Genomic DNA, 19,813 nt, shown 5'->3' with positions numbered 1-19,813 from the left:
AATCATCATCATCAACCATTTTCAATCCACTGCAGGACGAAGGCCTCTCCAGCAACTTTCCAGTTCCTTCTGTTTTGAGCACTGGCCATCCATTTACTACCCAAAAACTCATGAATTTCATCTATCCATCTCCACCTTTGTCTTCCAGGTTTTCTTCTAGCTCCTCTTGTGTACCATTCTGTTATTTTCTTAGTCCATCTGTCATCATGTCTTCGAGCTATGTGTCCTGCCCAAGACCATTTTAGTTCTTTAGTTTTGATAAAAATGTCCTTTACTTGAGTTTGCTGCCTAATCCATGTGTTTCTCTTCTTATCTAACAGTCTGATTCCCAGTATAATTCGTTCCATTCTTCACTGTGTAGTTCTCAGCTTCTCTTCCATTCTTTTGGTAAGTGCCCAAGTTTCACTTCCATAAGTCATGGTGGGGAGTATACATTGGTTCATTATTTTACGTTTCAGACAAACTGGGATATTGCTCTTCAGTATGTGACTATATTTCCTGAATGCTATCCATCCAAAATTTATTCTTCTCTTGACTTCCAGCCATTTATCATTATTACAGCTAATAACTTGTCCCAGATAAGTATATGACTCCACCTTTTCAATTACTGCTCCTTCAATCATTATTTCCCTTTCCGTGGCATACTTGTTCATCATTACTTTTGTTTTAGCCATATTCATCTTTAGTCCAAAATCCTTACTAACTGTGCATAACTGATTAAGATTTTCCTCTAATTCTTTGGGATCGTGGCTTATGACCACAATGTCATCTGTAAATCGTAAATGGTTTAGGTACTCTCCGTTCACATTGACTCCTTTCTGCGACCAGTCTAATCTTCTGAAAGCTTCCTCAAGGGCAGCAGTAAACAGCTTCGGAGATATTGTGTCTCCTTGTCGAACTCCTTTCTCGATTTTAAATTTCCTACTGTCTTTGTCTAGTCTAATATCAGGAGATACCTTATATCTACCATAGGTAGATATAAGGTAGTCTGTAATCAAGTCAGAAAGGAGGTTAGGCAAGCGAAGGCAGATTACGAGAAATCTTTGGAAAAGGATACAAAGAAAAACAGTAAAGCCATCTTTACTTATGTAAACTCTAAAAGGAAGGGGATGAATCAGATTGGTCCATTTGATATCAATGGTTTGATTGTTGAGGATTCTGCTCAGGAAGCTGACAAAATGAATTAGTATTTTGCATCTACTTTCGCACATGAGGAGTTATTAAGGGAGGAGAATGCCAGAAGTTTATCAAACTGTAACAGGGAGCTAAAGGATTTTGTAATAACTGAGAACAAAGTGGAGGAGAAATCTTTGAATTTAAACACAAGAAAGGCACCTAGGGTGGATGAGATCTATTCGGTTACATTAAAGGAGGCAGCAAAGGAAGTAAGCAGGCCCTTAGTCATAATTACGAGAGTTTCCTTAGACTCAGGGGAGGTACCCATGGATTGGAGATGTGCAAATGTATCGCAAATTCACAAAGGAGGATTGAAAGGTGACACGAGTAACTGCAGGCCAGTTAGTGTAACTTCTCTTCCTGAGAAATTAATGGAGGCACTAGTTAAAGAAGCACTGCAGGATCATCTAGACAAGATTCAGTTAGAGTTCAGACACAGCATGAGTTGGTTAAGGGGAAGTCTTGTCTGACCAAGTTGAATGGATTCTACAATGTGGTCAAAAAGAAACTGGATGCAAAGAATAATTTTGATATCATATACTTGGACCTTAAGAGGGCTTTTGATACCGTTGCACATGGAAGACTGCTGTACAAAGTGGAGCAGTGTGGCATTAAGGGCAAGCTATGGATAAAGGGATGGTTGAGTGGGAGAAGACAGAGAGAGAGAGTGGACACTGCTCTTCTTGGACTGTTATTAGATTATGTTATTATGCAAAGTGAAGCTGTTTCTTTGGAAGCTACACTGTGTGCCCTAGAAAGGAGGCCACTTGCTTCTAAATACCATACAAGGCAAGCAGTCATCATTCTTTCCATGATCTTGTAGAAAGAGAAGAGCAAGTAGATGATTATTACAGGAATTTCCAAAATCCTTTCCTGGCTTTGGGAAAGCAAGGACAATTGCCCTTTGCAAGGAATCTGGAAACTGTCTTTCAGAAAAGATTTTACTGAATAAGATTAATAATGGATGTTTATCTGGTCCAAAAACACTTGGTAATGAGAAGAACAATGCTGCTCTTAGTACTTCTCATGTGAAGGACTTGTTATATGGTTCAAGCTCTTCGGAAGAGATGTTTAGTATCTGTTTTTCACTTTTCTCTTTTAGGGGCAGGAATTCTGGGGAAAATGATGTCATTGCAGAGAATTTGGCAAATGTTTCCACCTAGAATATTTGCAACTACAAGCAGATCTGCAATTGCACATCCATTATACTCTAGAATGACTGAAGGGTACAATGAATATATTCCTTTCATTTTCTAGATCTGTTCCCAGGCTTCCTTAGAGATTGGGTTGTGGAGAAAGTACAAAGGTTCACCCAGAAGTAGTTGTAACAGAAAGATGAAATTTTTTTTTTTTTTTTTTGTTTGTTTGATACCTTGAAATCTCTATAGGAACCACACAAATTTTGGTTTCTATCTAACTTTATTTTTTCTTTGCAGCACTAAATGAAGTTAACTTCATTCAGTACTGCAAAGAAAAAAAAAAAAAAAAATCTATTATGACACTTAATCGATAAAGTGGAATACAGATCAGTGATCTGGTTCCTCCTTCTGCAAGGGAAAACACCCAAAACAATCTAGGAAATGATCGCTGTTTATGGAGATGACTTCCCAGGTTACAGTGTTGTTGTACATAGGTATAAACAATTCAAATGTGGAAGAATCTCAGTGCATGATGAAGAAATCCAAGGATATTCAGTAACTGAATAGAGTGTTGAGTAGAGTGAATAGAGAAGAAAGTGTTGCAAAAATCGAGGCAATAATCCTAGAAGATTTCTGTATTAGAATCAAACTAGCTACAGAGCTCCAAATTAGTGTAGGGTTGAGAACAGCGCACGTCCATGCAACAACAATAACACATGAATAACGGACCTCACTCAGCTCATTGAACTTATCCGTTGTATTTGTATTTGAATTTCAGTTGATAAAGAGACTTGTTAGTTTCAAAAGCTACTGCCTGTTACTTATTAGTATATTTTACATTAAACTGGGTTATAATCTATATTTGTTCTCTCAACCATGGACCCCAGTACACCAGGCCCATTCGTTACTAGGGTCTGTGGAGAACATCACCCATCAACAGTAGCATATGAGTGTAATACATGGTCTTTCAGCCTTCTATCAACTACTTCTGGGTGAATATAAATCTCTTTTGAACCCCCCCCCTCATAAAATGGATCCAAGATTCCTTTTGCTCTGATGTTGTATATAACATCAGAGCATTTGGCAGGCACATATTTAAAGGAGATTTGATTTTCTGTGGTAGAATACCAGTGGAATATCCCCATGCCTTGTCCTGTGCTTAATTTTACTATTCTGCATTGAATTCTGTTAATGTTTTGGCAACAGTGGAAAGTGTGTGTGTGATATGGGAATTGTAACTGCTATGGGCACTATCTTCAGTTATGTACATTACTGCATCATTCGTGGGCTCCTAGCTTATTCTTTTGATTTCAAACTGTTCAGCTGTTGGAAGGCATTTCAGTCAGCTTCATCAAATTTCCAACATGATATCTATTATAGCTGACATAGTCACTACTCAGTCAAAGCAGATATCACAAGGAAGTGATCACTCCTACAGTGACTGTGTTCACTTTCCCACAAAGGAGAGAACAACAGACAAAAAGATCAGCAGCAGAAAATGTATACGTAGGCATGGGAAAAAGGTATAATTTCTCATTTAAGAGAGAGAGGGCTCATTATATTTGAGCATATGCTCTATTTATACAGCTCTTCAAGCTGATGTCTGCTTGTTATTTGTTAGTTTGTTATTTGGTTTTTAGGAGCATTAGCAACTAAGACCATATTGCTCCGGGATATGCGGTGGTCATTTCCTGACCTTTCCGCATCCTCCGTATTTGGTGGTGACGGGCTCGAACTCCAGTCTAATCAAGAAGCGTGTGCTACGCACTGCTGCTCCTTCCCACCTGGCTACGGAGGCGCCTGTTGTCTGCACTACCCCTATAGAGAGTATTATATCTATTAAGATCCCTTAATAAAAAGAACAGTAGAAGGCAGTTGTTTAATGAGATCATGGTCTGCCTGGGTGATGCTGATCCCTGATGGCAAATATACAGAACAACTGGAACCTTACAAAGAGGCAAATGGTAAGCACCTCCATGCTGAATCAAATGAAATTTTGCAATGTGAGGTCTGCATTTGTCTTTGAATATGCTCCCTTGCAAACAAAGGCAAAATGGCTTGTTCCTACAGAGCAGGACCCTAATGTCAATATTTTGTCAGAATCCATGGTAATTCCATTGTATGAATTTGGCAATTATTTGGCCTTGGTGACTCCTTGATGGATCAAGTGTGAGAAAAAGGCCATGGCTGAGGCCTTTTTCTCAGTCTTGGGTTATCTTTTATGGATGGATGCTGTCTTGTCCATTTCTTCCTCTGCAAATAGCTCCAAGAAGGGGTTGTTGTTGTTGTTTGTAGTTTTGTGGCACAAAAGCTGGTTCAGCTATATTGCACCCCAAGGAGGGGTCATTCAATAACTTTCAGCCTTTATATTCATTTTCTTTTGAATTACTGATGGTTTAGATTTGATTGGCTTCTCTTTGTCATTCTTCTTTTGGTAGAGGTGATGGTATCTGGTGTAATAAGCAGTGACAGCTGACTTTGGAGGATTCAATAAATAGTTTGTGATGAGAGGAAATGGTTCTGCCAGTCTGTGTTCTGAAAGAACATCCCCTCAACAACCTTTCGAAAATATGTAGGCATGTTCCTATTTACTGGTTTTTATCAGTAAATAGGAGCATATATACATGTTGTTTTCTTTCTTCCACTACTGGCATGCCCTAAACAGGATGCTAACCTTAACACTTGATATAAACTAGCTTTGGTGCACAGCAGATCTTGATCTCATGGTTTTGAGCACCACATTGAGCATAAGCAAGAGCACCATGGAAAGACATGAGAATGTCCATACTTTTTTTGACATCTGAAGCATCTTAATGGTTTGCAATATATAGCCTTACCATGCAGTGCAGGTTCCCAGTTATGATAGAATTGTGGGGTGTTGGTGCATTAAATGTAAGGATGAGATTTCTAGTTGGCACTAAATTTCCATCCAAACAGACATATATTTGCTTTACTGCTGTCAATCCTGTGATTTTAACTCAGAGCAAATCTCCTTCTCAGACTTCAAGGAGATCCCATTCAGGTAGTATTACGTCATTTGAGGTATTCAGTGTGTTATGGTGGGAATTACCGCAATTGGTATTTCTCCAAGAGCAGCAGCTTGGGGAAGCTGTGCTCTGAGTGTGTTCATCACTTTTTGTCTTAGAAGATTTCCAATCATAAATGCTGACAAACTTTGGAGAACCAGCCAAACATTCAAGACTCATTTGTTGAGGAAATAATCAGAAACTTTCTTTTAAAAAAATTTGATTATTTATTCATTTATTTTATTTATTTATAAATGTTACCTTTAAGAAAAGGGAAACATTTATGAAGGCTGTTGTAATTGTACAAATTTAAGTTTAAATAAATAAAAAAAAAAAAAAAAAAAAAAAGGTAAATTTTAAGTGATAATTTTTATTTTCATAATCTACTTAAATTTTGAATTTTAAATGTAGTACATAGCCAACAAAAGACAAAATGTATAGACCCCTGGTCTATACATTTCTAGTATTTTATCTTTCAAGCTTAGAGAGGGCAGTTAAAAAAAAATCTTCTTTGCATGTGTTATGATTAAATTTATAAGTCTAAAACTGCTTATTTAAATCATCATGGGAAGGATATTTGTACTTATATATTTCCATGAAAATGTGTTCTGAATAAACAAGTATGATAATAAGTAGTTATAAACCCAGGTTTGTGGGTACCTAGTTTGAGGAAAACGATATGCTGTCTAAATTTTTAGAGATTTCTGGGATTAGGTAGAATGTCAACTACACTCACAAGGTAGTTGACATTTGTGAAATTCCTTTCACAAGTGTTTGTTAGAAAAAAAGTTATATTTTAATGGGATTTTAGATAAATTTAGTTTTCTTAATGTGTGTTAATAGGTCACCATAATATCTTCATTTCATTATTACTTCAATTATTATTTTTTGTCAAAAAAGAATTAAAAAAACAATTGCAATATTACCATCTTGATTTGATCCCATATAACAGAAAATAGTATACATTCAATGAAAATGCATTATTCAATTTGTTACTAAACTGGTTAAAACACTAATTTAGAATTGGCCATATGTCTCACTCAATTATTTATTGACACCTCTGAATGATTTGTGAAATGCATTTGAAGATACAGTATTTGTTTGTAAATAAGTTACTAATTTATTATCTGTATGATAAAAAGTTAAGAGAATTGTGGATAGACTTTTTAATTAAAAAAAAAAAAAAATGCTCAATATGCTCAGTAAATGATATTTTTGAAAGAGGGTATACTTAAATGTAAGCTAATAATTCATGAAACTTTAAAACCTGTTTCAATTTTAAAGGAATAAAGAAGCGAGGAAAAACATTACTATTTTTATAGTTTAATAATGAAAATGTTTGTTATTGTTATTTGGTTTTTAGGAGCATTAGCAACTAAGGCCATATTGCTCCAGGATATGCGGTGGTCATTTCCTGACCTTTCAGCATCCTCCGTATTTGGTGGTGACGTGCTCGAACCCCGGTCTAATCAAGAAGCGTGTGCTACGCACTGCTGCTCCTTCCCACCTGGTTACGGAGGCACCAATAATGAAAATGTTGTAAGAAACAACCATTTTCTTTTAATTGAAAAATATTTCTTGATTGAATGTCTAAGGGTATGAAAGAGGTTGTTTATGCATGGGTATGACACTTCCATCATCTCTACTACCCAGGAAGTATGAATGCATCGTTTATTCATATCTCATACTGAATAAACTACACAATGAGTTGTCTAAGTATTGCACTACTTCCAATAAGTAACACTTCTTTGGTAGAGAAGACTACTGTTACTTATTCTCAGATGAGCACCACCACTCAGAAGCCATCGTTTATTCATATCACAATATGAGATATGAATAAATGATGCATTCATACTATCTGGGTAGTAGACATGATGGAAGTGCCATACCCATGCATAAACAACCTCTTTCATACTCTTAGACATTCAGAAAAAGAAATATTTTTCGATTAAACCATGCACACCATCAAGCATCTCTCATATTGTGGAGTTAAACTTCATAAGTGGGTTGTCACTATTGCAACAGGGTACCTGCCCACCCACTGATGATGAAGCCAACTAACTTTGAAACGTTGTTATAGAAAAGCAGACAAGTCATCAGCTTTCTTCTTCAAGCAGTTCAACAGATCACACAGAGACAGCAGTCTTATTCATCAGATACAGGAGGTAAAGCACCAGGTCCAGATGGACTAACAGTAGAGTTTTATAAAAAGTACTGGCAGGAAATTGGACCAGTCTTGGCTGTCATTTTCTCCGAGTTTTTCTCGGAAGGGGTAGTCCTAGAAGGATTTATAGAAGCCCAAACCGTATTCCTTAAAAAACAAGATAAAACGGGGAAAGAAGTGGGCGAATGGAGGCCAGTGTCATTATTCAACATAGATTATAAGTTGTATGCCAAAGTGCTAAATGCCCGACTTAAAAGGCATTTAGAGCACACATTATAGGTCCTAACCAAATGTATGCAATTCCAGCAAGATCCATGATGGCAACTCTGTCATTTCTGAAAGATTTGCAAGGATATTGTAAGCAGAAACAATACAGCATAGTGGTGGCTATTCTTGATTTAGCAAAGGCTTTCGACAAGCTTTCCCATGAATACCTAAGAAGTTTGCTACATACAGTCCGAATGGGTTCTCTATTAAGAACAGCTATTATAAGTCTGTACAAAGGAGCATAAACTACTCTTTTGATTAATGGCTACAGCTCAGAGAAAATAAAACTGGAATGGGGGGGGAGGTTTAGACAGGGGTGCCCACTGAGCCCTGCACTATTCTCATTGGCATTAGAACCCATATTAAGGCAATTAGTTATTTCTATAAACATCAGCGGGGTTCATCTTCCTGCCCCACATTCTGATTGTAAATATGTAGCACATGCGGATGATGTGATTTTAACTTTAGCAAACAGCAGTTCTCTACAAAGAGTGCTGGATACTTTCAGCTTATCTAGTGGTCTATGTCTAAATAAAAGCAAGACCAAATGTCAACAATGGGGAATTGAGGTTCCAGTACAATAGCCAGTAGGCCTCACAGTCTCGCCAGCCCCTGTAACTAACCTGGGGGTTCCTTTTGTGAAATGTCTGGCAGTATCGTCCCAGCAATTGCTGGGTTCTTGGGAGGATGCTTTGTCAGAGTGGAATCTGGGGTTGTTATCTTTCTCCAGAAGGGTTTGTATTATGTGGCCGATTCTGGTACCGATTTTGATGAACATTGTATCAATTACATCATTCAATTATTGCACGCAGAGAAAGGTAACGCGAAGATTATTTAATTTTTTCTGGAACAGTAGACAGCAAGAAGTGACGCAGCAGAGGCTATACTGCAGGAAGTATGAGGGGGGGGCTATGCAGTACCACAGCTGAAATGGTTAAGGTGGGCTTATGTGTTAAAGCACATCTGAATGGCTCTATGGGGAACCCATGCAGCGGCTGCCTTAGCAAAGTATAATATGGGGAGGTTTAGTGAATTGTTAGGAATGGAACACACTGATCTAACAGTAGAAATAATAACACCCTTTTATAAATTGGTAATCAAACATTTACAAGAATTATCTGCTGGAGGCCTGTACATGGGAAACAAGCTTAAAGTTTCAGAGATATATTGGAAGTTATTCGATATGAATGTACCACCGGTGCTGATGCCATGAAGCTGGCTGAGACCGGATACAACTCAGATGTTGAGTAACCTACATCTTCATATAGGTTATGGGTCACGAAAATACTTGGCATGGAGAATAATACACGGGCACTTGCCAGTGGAGATGAATAAAGCCAAATTTCGAGGGCACGTGAATGTTGAATGTTTATACTGCAAGGCGAGTGAAACAGTGGAACATGCATTCTTCTCCTGTCCGGTTATTCAGTGTATCTGGCTCAGTGTGCACAAAACAATGGGAATACTGCGCTTGACCAGGGTTGTTGTTTGTTTGTTATTTGGTTTTTAGGAGCATTAGCAACTAAGCCCATATTGCTCTGGGATATGCGGTGGTCATTCCTTGACCTTTCCGCATCCTCCGTATTTGGTGGTGACAGGCTCGAACCCCAGTCTAATCAAGCAGCGTGTGCTATGCACTGCTGCTCCTTCCCACCTGGCTACGGAGGCGCCGCTTGCTTGACTAGGGAACAAGTACTATTTTTACAGTTTCCGGCCCTGATTTCCAGAGCGACACTTATCCTAATATACCTCTTAAACGAAGACAAATATCAGGCTTGGAAAATTAGGAAAAGAAAAGAAGGAGGCTCTGCTGTGGAGGTGTCAAAATGCACCCTTTGAATGATGCATGCTGCAATCAGAAGAATTTTGGTACTAGAGTTACTACAACTTGGAAAGCAAAGGTTCTTACAATCATGGTGTTTCCCCACACCTTTATGTCGGCTAATAGATGATAACATATATGTGCAGCTTAGATGGTAATGATCAGTCTAGGAAGTGGAGTAACAACTTGATTAGCTTAGTTATTAGAGTGAAAGGGACCAAGTCAGCTGCGGGTACTTGGTCTCTCTCGCATGTACGGCGGCTGAGCTTTGAAAGCTGCATGTAATAAAAGGAGCATGAAAGAGGGGGACGACCCTAGAACCCAAGCAAACCTGGTGGTCACATGGACTGGGCCTTCCTCGGAGTGTGTCAGTGGGAGAGTGAGCAGCCCAACTGGGTTGGAAGGTATACAGATATGAGTGGATAAGGGCGACTATCCCTTTTTGTTTCTTATAGGGGCAGGGAGTATGGAGTTTTTTTTTTTTTCAGGACAATATAGAGCACTATGTGGTTCCAAAGCAGGATCCATATAGAGTCCTTGATGGGTTTAATTTTACAGAAATATATGAGAACTGGAAAGCACGTCTGGTTTAACCAGGATGCCTACCTGTCCACTGATGAAGACCAAATAGCCAGAAATGGCACCGGTGGGAAGAATTTAATTATCTTTGTGGGACCCCAATTGGGTAATAACAGTCCTCGGTAGTGGGACGCATTGCCCAGTCGGGGTATGGAGCTTTGAGTTTGTGTACGAGAGTTAAGACTAACTATCCCTTTCATTCTTCTACGGCATCTTTTCCTCTTCCTCTCTTAGTGTCCCTTTCCTACCTCTTTCTTTCCTTGCTCAGTCTCATAGGGATATTGAGGATAGCTGAGATCTTTATCCAATACTATTTTCAAAACGGTGCTGTCTGGGTGGTGGTGCCGCCCATCTGAGAATAAGTAACAGTAGTCTTCTCAACCAGAGAAGTGTTACTTATTCGAAGTAGTGCAATACCTAGGCAACTCGCTGTGAGGGTGTTCACAATATGAGATATTTGATAATATGAACCAGAGCTATAATGCTCAATATGTTCTATGTCGATATCATATTTGTAAAAGAATAAGAAAAGTTTACCTCAATATGATACGTACGAAGTATGAATCATATTGAGGTAAACTTCTTATTCTTTTACAAATACGAGATATGAATAAATGATGCATTTATACTACCTGGGTAGTAGAAATGATGGAAGTGCCATATACATGCATAAATAACCTCTTTCATTTTCTTTTAATGTTAAATACTTGTTAATTTAGAGAATGTCGGTAAAAACTTGACCAACAATTAATCAGAGCTTACCAATTTGGTTTTAAAATCTTCATTCTGTTCAGCCAAACTGTCAGCCCAATCTTTCATTTTTTTTATGGAAAGCTGATGACTAGTTGTTTCCTGTAGCAAAACACACAAATATGTACACAAACCACAAAATGAAAACACTTTGAATAAAACAAACTACAAGAAGTATGTTAATAATTTATTGATCTGTAATGTTCATAATGTTATATGCCTGTCTGTAAATGAACAGAGCAGTGCAAAAGGCTATCACTACAATTAATCCCCTGATTTATGAAGACCATTTTGGTGTCTGACAAAAATGATTATCAGTGAACTGATGAGCTTAGTATCCGAGAGAAAAATGCATACAATGATTATAAATTATCAAGGGATACTGAGTATTATAATAAATACAAACTAGTGTGTAATCAAATTACTCAGTGGGGTAGAAAGGCTAAGGAAAATTACAAAAATTTCTCACACTGCTCATCATGAATGCCAGCATGAAGCTCACTTTTATCTACATGGTTTTGTAAATAAACAAACCTTTCTTTACTAGTCAGAAGAAACCCTTGCCAATTCCACCAGCAACCGTTGCAGTGACTGGGTAACAGAGTGATGTACAATTTCATCTCAGGGCATTATCGTCCCATATATTTCTTTTGAAGATAATGGAAGGGTAACAATTGTGATGTCAGGGTGTTATGCTAACATGGCTGCATCGTTTTTTTTATTGATGAATTAGACCTGCAGCCCTGTTGGCAGGTGACTTTTTTTAATGGGGCACTTAAAAAGTATGGCATACTCTCCTGCCAACACAATTTTGAAGAACTGAAAGAAAGAAAGAAAGAAAGAAAGAAAGAAAGAAAGAAAGAAAGAAAGTTGTGTTAGGGTTGTTAAATATACAAGAACAGTAAATCTTAATTGTTTATACAGTAACGTTAGAAGTGTCGTCAATAAAATGAGCGAATTCGAACTGCTGGTTAAAACAAGTAACGCGGACATAATAGGGCTTACAGAGACGTGGTGCCACCTGGAAACTGGGGATGATGAGTTTCAGTACGGCTTGTATAATGTATTTAGGAAGGATAGGTTAGATAGAAGGGGTGGTGGGGTAATGCTTCTTATCAGAGCAGCCTGAGTGCGACGATAGCTTTCCCGGATTCAGACATTTCACATGCTAGTATAGAGTCTGTATGGTGTGAGATAGTTGGAAACAAAGGTATAATGCGAGCAGGAGTAATCTACAGACCAGGTGATTGTGAAGATGATGACAAAAGCCGCTACATGCAAATGGAATGGGCAAGTAAGCGTCAATGCCTTATTATGGGTGATTTCAATTTGCCTCTAATTGATTGGAGTAAATGGGAAGGAAACTCGACATGTGGAACAAAATTTTTAAATCAACTAGATGATTGTCATTTGTATCAACATGTCAGGGAAAGTACTAGAGAAAAGAATATCCTAGACCTCATCATCACACATGAATCAGATGACATAACAGGGCTGACAGTAGAGGAACCAGTAGCAGGAAGTGATCACGGAGTTCTACGGTGGATGATGACGACAGAGGTAGCAGAAGTAAAAGGCAAAGGAATGGGTTTTAATTTCAGAAAAGGAAATTACGATGCCTTAAGGTATTACATGGCCTCTATTAACCGGGTAGATATCGCGCAGAGAATGAATACAATTGAACTGTGGTACGCTTTTAAAACATTAATCACAGATGCCTTGAATGCGTATATACCATTAAAAAAATACTCCACGAGAAGGGTTCCAAGTTGGATGAATAGTGAAGTTGCCACATTACTTGAGCAGAAAAAGGTGGCATGGAAAGGTTACAGAGCAATAAAAAGTACTGAAGCCTATACCAGCTACAAGGTGATGTGTAATAGAGCCACAGAAAAGGTTCGACGGGCAAAGGCAGTTTATGAGAAATCACTAGCAAACAGAGCAAAGCAAAGAGGGGGGGATAAAGAATTCTTCACATATATAAATGCCAAGAAGAGCAGGACAAACCAGATTGGACCTTTACGTAAGGGAAAGGGGATAGTAATAAATACACCAGCTGCCGTTGCAGATGAACTCAACAGTTATTTTGCATCGATATTTACAAATGAAAAGCCTTTTGTGGCAATGGGAAATTGTGGGAGTGAAGTTAAAAAATATGTAATTAATGATATTGAAATTTCGCAAGATTATTTAATGAAAAAACTTTCGAGCCTACAGACCAGTAAGGCTCCTGGAGTTGATGGAATATACCCTATAATCTTAAGAAAGGCGGCAAGCGAGTGCATTGAACCATTGGGGCTAATTATGCGAGCATTACTAGACTCTGGGGAGATTCCCTTGGATTGGAAAAGTGCAAATGTATCTCCCATACATAAGGGTGGCTCTAAAAGTGAAGTTGGAAATTATCGACCTGTCAGTCTAACTTCAGTAGTAGGGAAGGTCATGGAGGCAGTGATCAAGGGTGGAATTCAGGATCATTTGGATCGAATTGAAATTCTCAAGGATACTCATCATGGTTTTGTAAAGGGAAAATCATGTTTAACAAATCTGGTTTGCTATTTCGAAAGGGTCACTCACGAGCTGGATTTAGGGAATAATTTCGACATTGTTTATTTAGATTTCAGCAAAGCTTTTGACTCAGTCCCACATGAGCGGTTGCTTTATAAGCTGGAACAGGTTGGAACCACTGGGAAAATCCTTAGATGGATAGAAGGATGGCTTCAGGGGAGGAGGCAGAGGGTTGTGATAAATGGCTATTCCTCAGATTGGGTTGATGTAAGAAGGGGTGCTCTTACGAAGAAAGGCTTAAGTTTTGCAAATTACAGTGTCTGGAGACTAGGCACCAGCGAGGTGATCTGATAGAGGTGTATAAAGCCTTGAATGGTTTGAGCATGCTCAATGCTGATGGGATTCTTCCTCTAGCTCAGAATAATCACCTGAGAGGGCATAAATTCAAATTGAGGAAAGACAGATGTAGGATAGACGCGCGGAAATTTGCCTTTAGCCAGCGGGTGGTTGGTTGGTGGAACAGACTTCCATCCCTTGTCATGGAAGTTGATAGCCTAAATAAGTTTAAGGCTCAGCTGGACAGGTATTTTGAACGAATAGAGGGGTGAAGTGGAAGTGGTTTCTTTTTTTTTTTTTTTTTTTTTTTTTTGGCTGATGCTGCATAAGCTTGCTTTCTTGCATCAAATGCCTCTACTAATGCTAATGCTAAAATGGGGTTCCCCAAGGATCAGTATTAGGACCACTGTTGTTTTTAATTTTCATAAACGACATTGATGAAGGGATAGAGGGCGTGATGTCTAAATTTGCAGATGATGTTAAAATTGGTAGAGTAGTTAATGATCACTGTCAAGCTGAGCTTCTTCAGAGAGACCTAGATAGACTTCAGGAATGGTCAGAAAAATGGCAGCTGTGCTTTAATCCAACAAAGTGTAAGGTATTACACCTGGGAAACAGTAATCCCAAAAAAACTTATTCACTTGGTGGAGTTCAACTAAACCCAGTACTGGAGGAAAGGGACTTGGGTGTTACGATACGGTCAGACATGGAATTCTTTGAGCATTGTAAACAGGTTGCAAGGAAGGCCCATGGTGTCCTATCGATGATCTATCGAACTTTTGCAAGTAGAGATAGGGACGTGATAATCCCATTATATAAGGCTTATGTTAGACCACACTTGGAATACTGTGTTCAAGTATGGAGACCGCACCTAAAGAAAGACATCGAGCTTCTTGAAAGGGTGCAAAGATGGGTAACTCGCCTGGTGAGATCGGCAAAAGGGCGTCCTTATGAAGAAAGACTTCGAATATGTGGGTTGCAGAGTTTGGAAACTAGACACCTTAGAGGAGATTTGATTGAGGTGTTTAAGGCTCTGAGAGGCATCAGTAAAATGAATGAGGACAAAATTTTCAAGATTTTAAATGCTAGAACTAGGGGACATAAATTCAAGTTACAGGGGGAAATGTTTAGATTGGACTGCAGGAAGTTTTATTTTAGCCAGCGAGTTATAAATTACTGGAATAAGTTGCCTTCATGGGTGGTAGAGGCCAACAGTTTGGGGAAATTCAAAGGTCATCTGGATAGTACTTTCGGGTAAGGGAAGCGCATAGGATGATAGGTTTAATTTCCTTTTTATTTTATTTTTTTTTTTTTATTTATTAATTATTATTATTTAGTTATTTATTGTGTTTTATTTATTTATTTATTTTTTGTTTTTATCAATTTTTTTTTTTTTTTTTGGCTGGTGCAGCATAAGCCATAGGCTTTCTTGCACCATGCGGCCGTTACTAATACTAATACTGACTTTTTTTAATGGGGCACTTAAAAAGCATGGTGTACTCTCCTGCCAACACAATTTTGAAGAACTGAAAGAAAGAAAGAAAGTTGTGTTACTAATAGGAAATTGCCATGAGGAAATTGCCCAAATTCCTCTAGATAGCTGAGATCGCTGATGGTCACATAGACTGGGCCTTCCTCGGAGTGTGTCAGTGGGAGAGTGAGCAGCCCAATTGGGTTGGAAGGTATACAGATATGAGTGGATAAGGGTGACTTCATCACATATGAAGATGAATTCATCTTCAAATGTGAGAATGTCATCTTCAAAATATAAATGGCATGATATGCTATTTAAGATAGCATATTTGTAATTTGGCAAATACATATTCTTTATTTAATTATTGAGTTTTAAAATCACTCTGCTTCACCATGTATATTAATCATTTTGAGGAAGGTATGTTTAAAATAACTTATTATTATTCTTTATTATCCAAAAGTGAGGTAAGCATGATTGAAAGATGTGTTTTTGTGGTAAAAAAAAAATGTGGCATTCTCTTGTATTTTGAGCAGTCGATAAGGATGTGGCAGATGGTAAGTAATGTGGCAAAGTTATAATACTTGGGGGGGGGGGGGAATGTCCTCTGAATCTTTAGATTTATTTTGAGATCCAGATAAGTTAGGAAGTTTTTGGTAAATTTTTGTGGTTTTATCATTTAATAGTATTGTAATTTTATTTCATTTCATAGATATTTTTTGTGATCTGCAGCTTTTATAGATATTTCTGTGTTGCTCAATCAGGTTTAGCATTATGTGTCATTTAGCATTAGCCTTAGTAAAGGCATATTATGTAAGAAAGCAAGCTAATATAGCATCAGCAAAAAAAAAAAAAAAAACCCTTCTCATTTTACCCATCCACTTTTTCCAAGTGTTTGTCTAGTTCTGCCTTGAATATGTTTAAACTATCAACTTCTACAATCACAGATGGAAGTTCGTCCCAGCAATCAACCACCCGCTGACTAAAGGCAAACTTCTGCACATCTATCCACAGCAGCAATTTGCCACACTGTTCCAATTTATACAGCAGTCTTCCATGTGCAACAGTATCAAAAGCCTTTCTAAGATCCAAATATATGATATCAAAATTATTTTTTGCACCCAGTTCCTTTGTGACTACATCATAGTATCCAGTCAAATTGGTCAGACAAGCCTTCCCCTTAATAAATCCATGCTGTGTCTGAGCTATAACTGAAGTCTTGTCTAGATGATCGTGAAATTAATGGATGCACTTGTTCTTTAACAAGTGCATCCATTAATTTCCATGGAACAGAAGTTAAACTAACTGGTCTGTAATTACTTGTCATCTTTTGCTCCTCCTTTGTGAATTGGGGTCACATTTGCACATCTCCAGTCCATGGGTACTTCCCCTGAGTACAAGGAAGCTCTCATAATTATGGCTAAGGGTTTGCTTACTTCCTTTGCTGCCTCCTTTAATATAACTGGATAGATCCCATCCACCCCGGGTGCCTTTCTTGTGTTTATCTTCAACAGTTTCTCCTCCACTTTACTCCCAGTTATTTCAAGATTCTGTAGCTTACTGCTAGAGTTGAATACACCTCTGGCATTCCCCTCGCTGAATAACTCCTCATGTGTGAATGTAGATGTAAAAATACTCATTTAGCTTGTTAGCTAGCTGAGCAGGATCATCAACAGTTGAACCATTGATATCAAGTGGACCAATCTGATTCATCCCCTTCCTTCTAGAGTTTACACAAGTAAAGAACTCTTTGATGTTTTTCTTTGCATCCTTTGCCAAAGATTTCATAAAAATAATGATTTGCAAAAAATCATATTATCTTTATGAAATAAAGATAATATATCCTTGCAAAAAAAAACAACAAAAAAAACCATCAATACCAAGGTATAGGAGTTAATATAAATATAATTGTTAAGAAACACAATATTAAGGTTTTCTTCAAGCCTTTCAGAAATGAGTATGCTGAATGTCTATGTTTTTTTTTGGGGGGGGGGGAGAAGATGGTGTTTCTGCCATGGACTCTGGAGTGCACTTGTGGAATTTTGAAGTTCTATTATTTTGCAATTTGGTCATTGTCCATCTAACATACAGTATAAATAGTTGTTTTTTTTTTTTTTTTTTGTATTAATTTATGTTATTTATTCATCAGCAAAGATGACATGAATGCACTTTGAAATGTTTTGCCATGTAAATAGCAAATTCAAATCTAACAGCAATCTTTATTATTATTCAAATCTATTATCTCTTATCAAGTATGTATACAAGGTCAAGGTGTGTTTGTTTCAATTGCGGTCTCCAGGGTTTTCCCTATATGCCGCTGTAGCATCTGAAAAGGCGAAGGCCGGCAAGTGTATGTATGTATGTAGGTGTATAAGTATGTGTCTTGTTATGTTGAGTGCCGCCACTGGTGACTTTGCAGCCGGGGGGCAGGGGACACCTGGTCCCCTGCCCCCCAACTCCCAACCTTGGCCACAAGGAGGCATGCCACGGTCCACTTTCTAGCCGAGACTCTTACTGGAGCTATCAGGCAAGCCTGGAGCCCCAAGGTGTTTAGGGAAAGGAAGTGGGGATTGGAAGGGATGGGGAGGTATGGATAGAAGATAAGGGGAAGAGATAGACCTCCCATGAAATAGAAGAGGAAAGTTTACAATAGTTTATAGAGTGAGAAAAAAATAAAAAATAAAATAAAAAAATAATAAAAAAAATAATTAGATAGTATGAACCAGAGCTGTAATTCTCAATGTGTTCTACGTTGATATCAATATTTGTAAAATAAGAAGAGAAGTTTACCTCAATATAGTACATAGAACACTTCGTATGATACTCTCCAGAAATCAAAATGAAAATAATCGAAAAACTTACATTAGAGTAACATACTGGGTCGAAACCCCATATCACATATTATGGGAGGTATTTAGACAATGTTCTAGTTATTACTGACAGTAGTACTATCCAAGACATTCTACATTCATTTAATAATATTCATTCTAACATACAAATACTCAAATTTACATTGGGAAGGGAGGATACGGTTACAAAGTCATTAAATTTTCTAAATTTCACGCTTACTAGGGACTTGCATAAAATCCAATTTAACATCTATCGAAAACCTACAAACACTGGTATGCTTCTACATTATAACAGCTATCACTCGTTCACCTACAAAAGATCGATTATCATCCATTCAATTTCTAAATGCCTACAAATATTCAACGACGGAATCTGCTTTGGGCTTAGAAATACAAATATTAACCAGCAGATTCTTAAACAATAAACCAAATTAGGGTACAAGCTAAGGATAGGATACAAAATACTACACCAACCAACAATAGCAATATCAAAAAATACTTTATTTCTGTCCCATACGTTGAACAGTGGCACAAACAGCTTAACAGATTCTTTAAAGATACCAAATTTAAAATTGAGGCCAGGCCAATACGGAAATTACACACTATACTAAACAATCGTTCAGTCTTTTTCTTGTTCGGAACACAAATCAATGACCTGGTATGCAACATTTCTTGCGGTGATTGCGACTTGTCTTAGCAGGGTTCGATGCATTTTCCTTTGAATATTCGTGTTAATCAACATGTAGCCTCAGTTCATGTTTCTCGTTCAGCTGTTGTTGTTGTTGTTTGGTTTTTAGGAGCATTAGCAACTAAGGCCATATTGCTCCAGGATATGCGGTGGTCATTCCTTAACCTTTCCGCATCCTCCGTATTTGGTGGTGACGGGCTCGAACCCCGGTCTAATCAAGAAGCGTGTGCTACGCACTGCTGCTCCTTCCCACCTGGCTACGGAGGCGCTTCTCGTTCAGCAGTGTCAGAATTAGCTTCTCACACCGTTAACGAAAAACACTTTTTTTATTTAACGAGGCCAAAATACTTAGTGTCCAACGTAATTAATATGACTATTAATTGCAGAAACCGTAGAAATTAAATTACACGAAGATTCTGCTAATGTTTGTCGGCCATATCTCATCTCCGATTCATGGGCTTTTGCGCGCATGCGTGAAGACTAATAATCCTTAATTAAGTTTCATACGCAACCATATTCGGTAATTTTTATTTTTGTGATCACGAAATACGGTCGAAAAGCGTTGTCAGCTTCAGGAAGGAAAATCGCTTTGCAATTTTTTCGTTAAAATTCTTTTAATTAATTTTCTTATTTTTAATTGTGTTAAATTGAGTTTTATTGATTTTTAATTATTTGTTACTCTTAAGTTTTTCGATTTTTTCCTTTTAATTTCTGGAGAGTATCATACGGAAGTGTTCTACGTACTATATTGAGGTAAACTTCTTATTTTACAAATAAAAAATAATAAAAAAATAAAAATAAAATAAAATAATAAAAAATAAAAAAATAATAATAAAAAAATAAAAATAAAATAAAATAATAAAAAATAAAAAAATAATAATAAAAAAAGTAATGAAAAATAATAAATAAATAAAATAAAAAAAATAAAATGAAAAAAAAAAAATAAATAAAATTAAAAAAAAATGAAAAAAATAAAAATAAAAATATAATAATAATAAAAAAATTAAAATCAAATTAAATAAAAAAAATACCTATATA

General features: G+C 37.3%; 1 protein-coding gene across 1 annotated transcript in view; it reads right to left on the bottom strand.

The window, feature by feature from the left end:
* The window catches only part of LOC150076228 (uncharacterized), a 744,224-nt gene that overhangs the window by 82,173 nt on the left and 642,238 nt on the right, over window positions 1-19,813 (bottom strand). The window contains exon 35 of the mRNA XM_090387291.1: window positions 10,936-11,025. Coding sequence (XP_090243417.1) covers window positions 10,936-11,025 — 90 coding nt within the window. The remainder of the gene's footprint in view (window positions 1-10,935; window positions 11,026-19,813) is intronic.

The sequence above is a fragment of the Mastigoproctus giganteus genome, chromosome 13 (assembly GCF_048544385.1).
Source record: "Mastigoproctus giganteus isolate SK-2022 chromosome 13, ASM4854438v1, whole genome shotgun sequence".
Lineage (NCBI taxonomy): Eukaryota > Metazoa > Arthropoda > Arachnida > Uropygi > Thelyphonidae > Mastigoproctus > Mastigoproctus giganteus.
The sequence above is the reverse complement of the archived record's forward strand: the minus strand, read 5'-3'. Positions and strand labels throughout refer to the sequence as shown.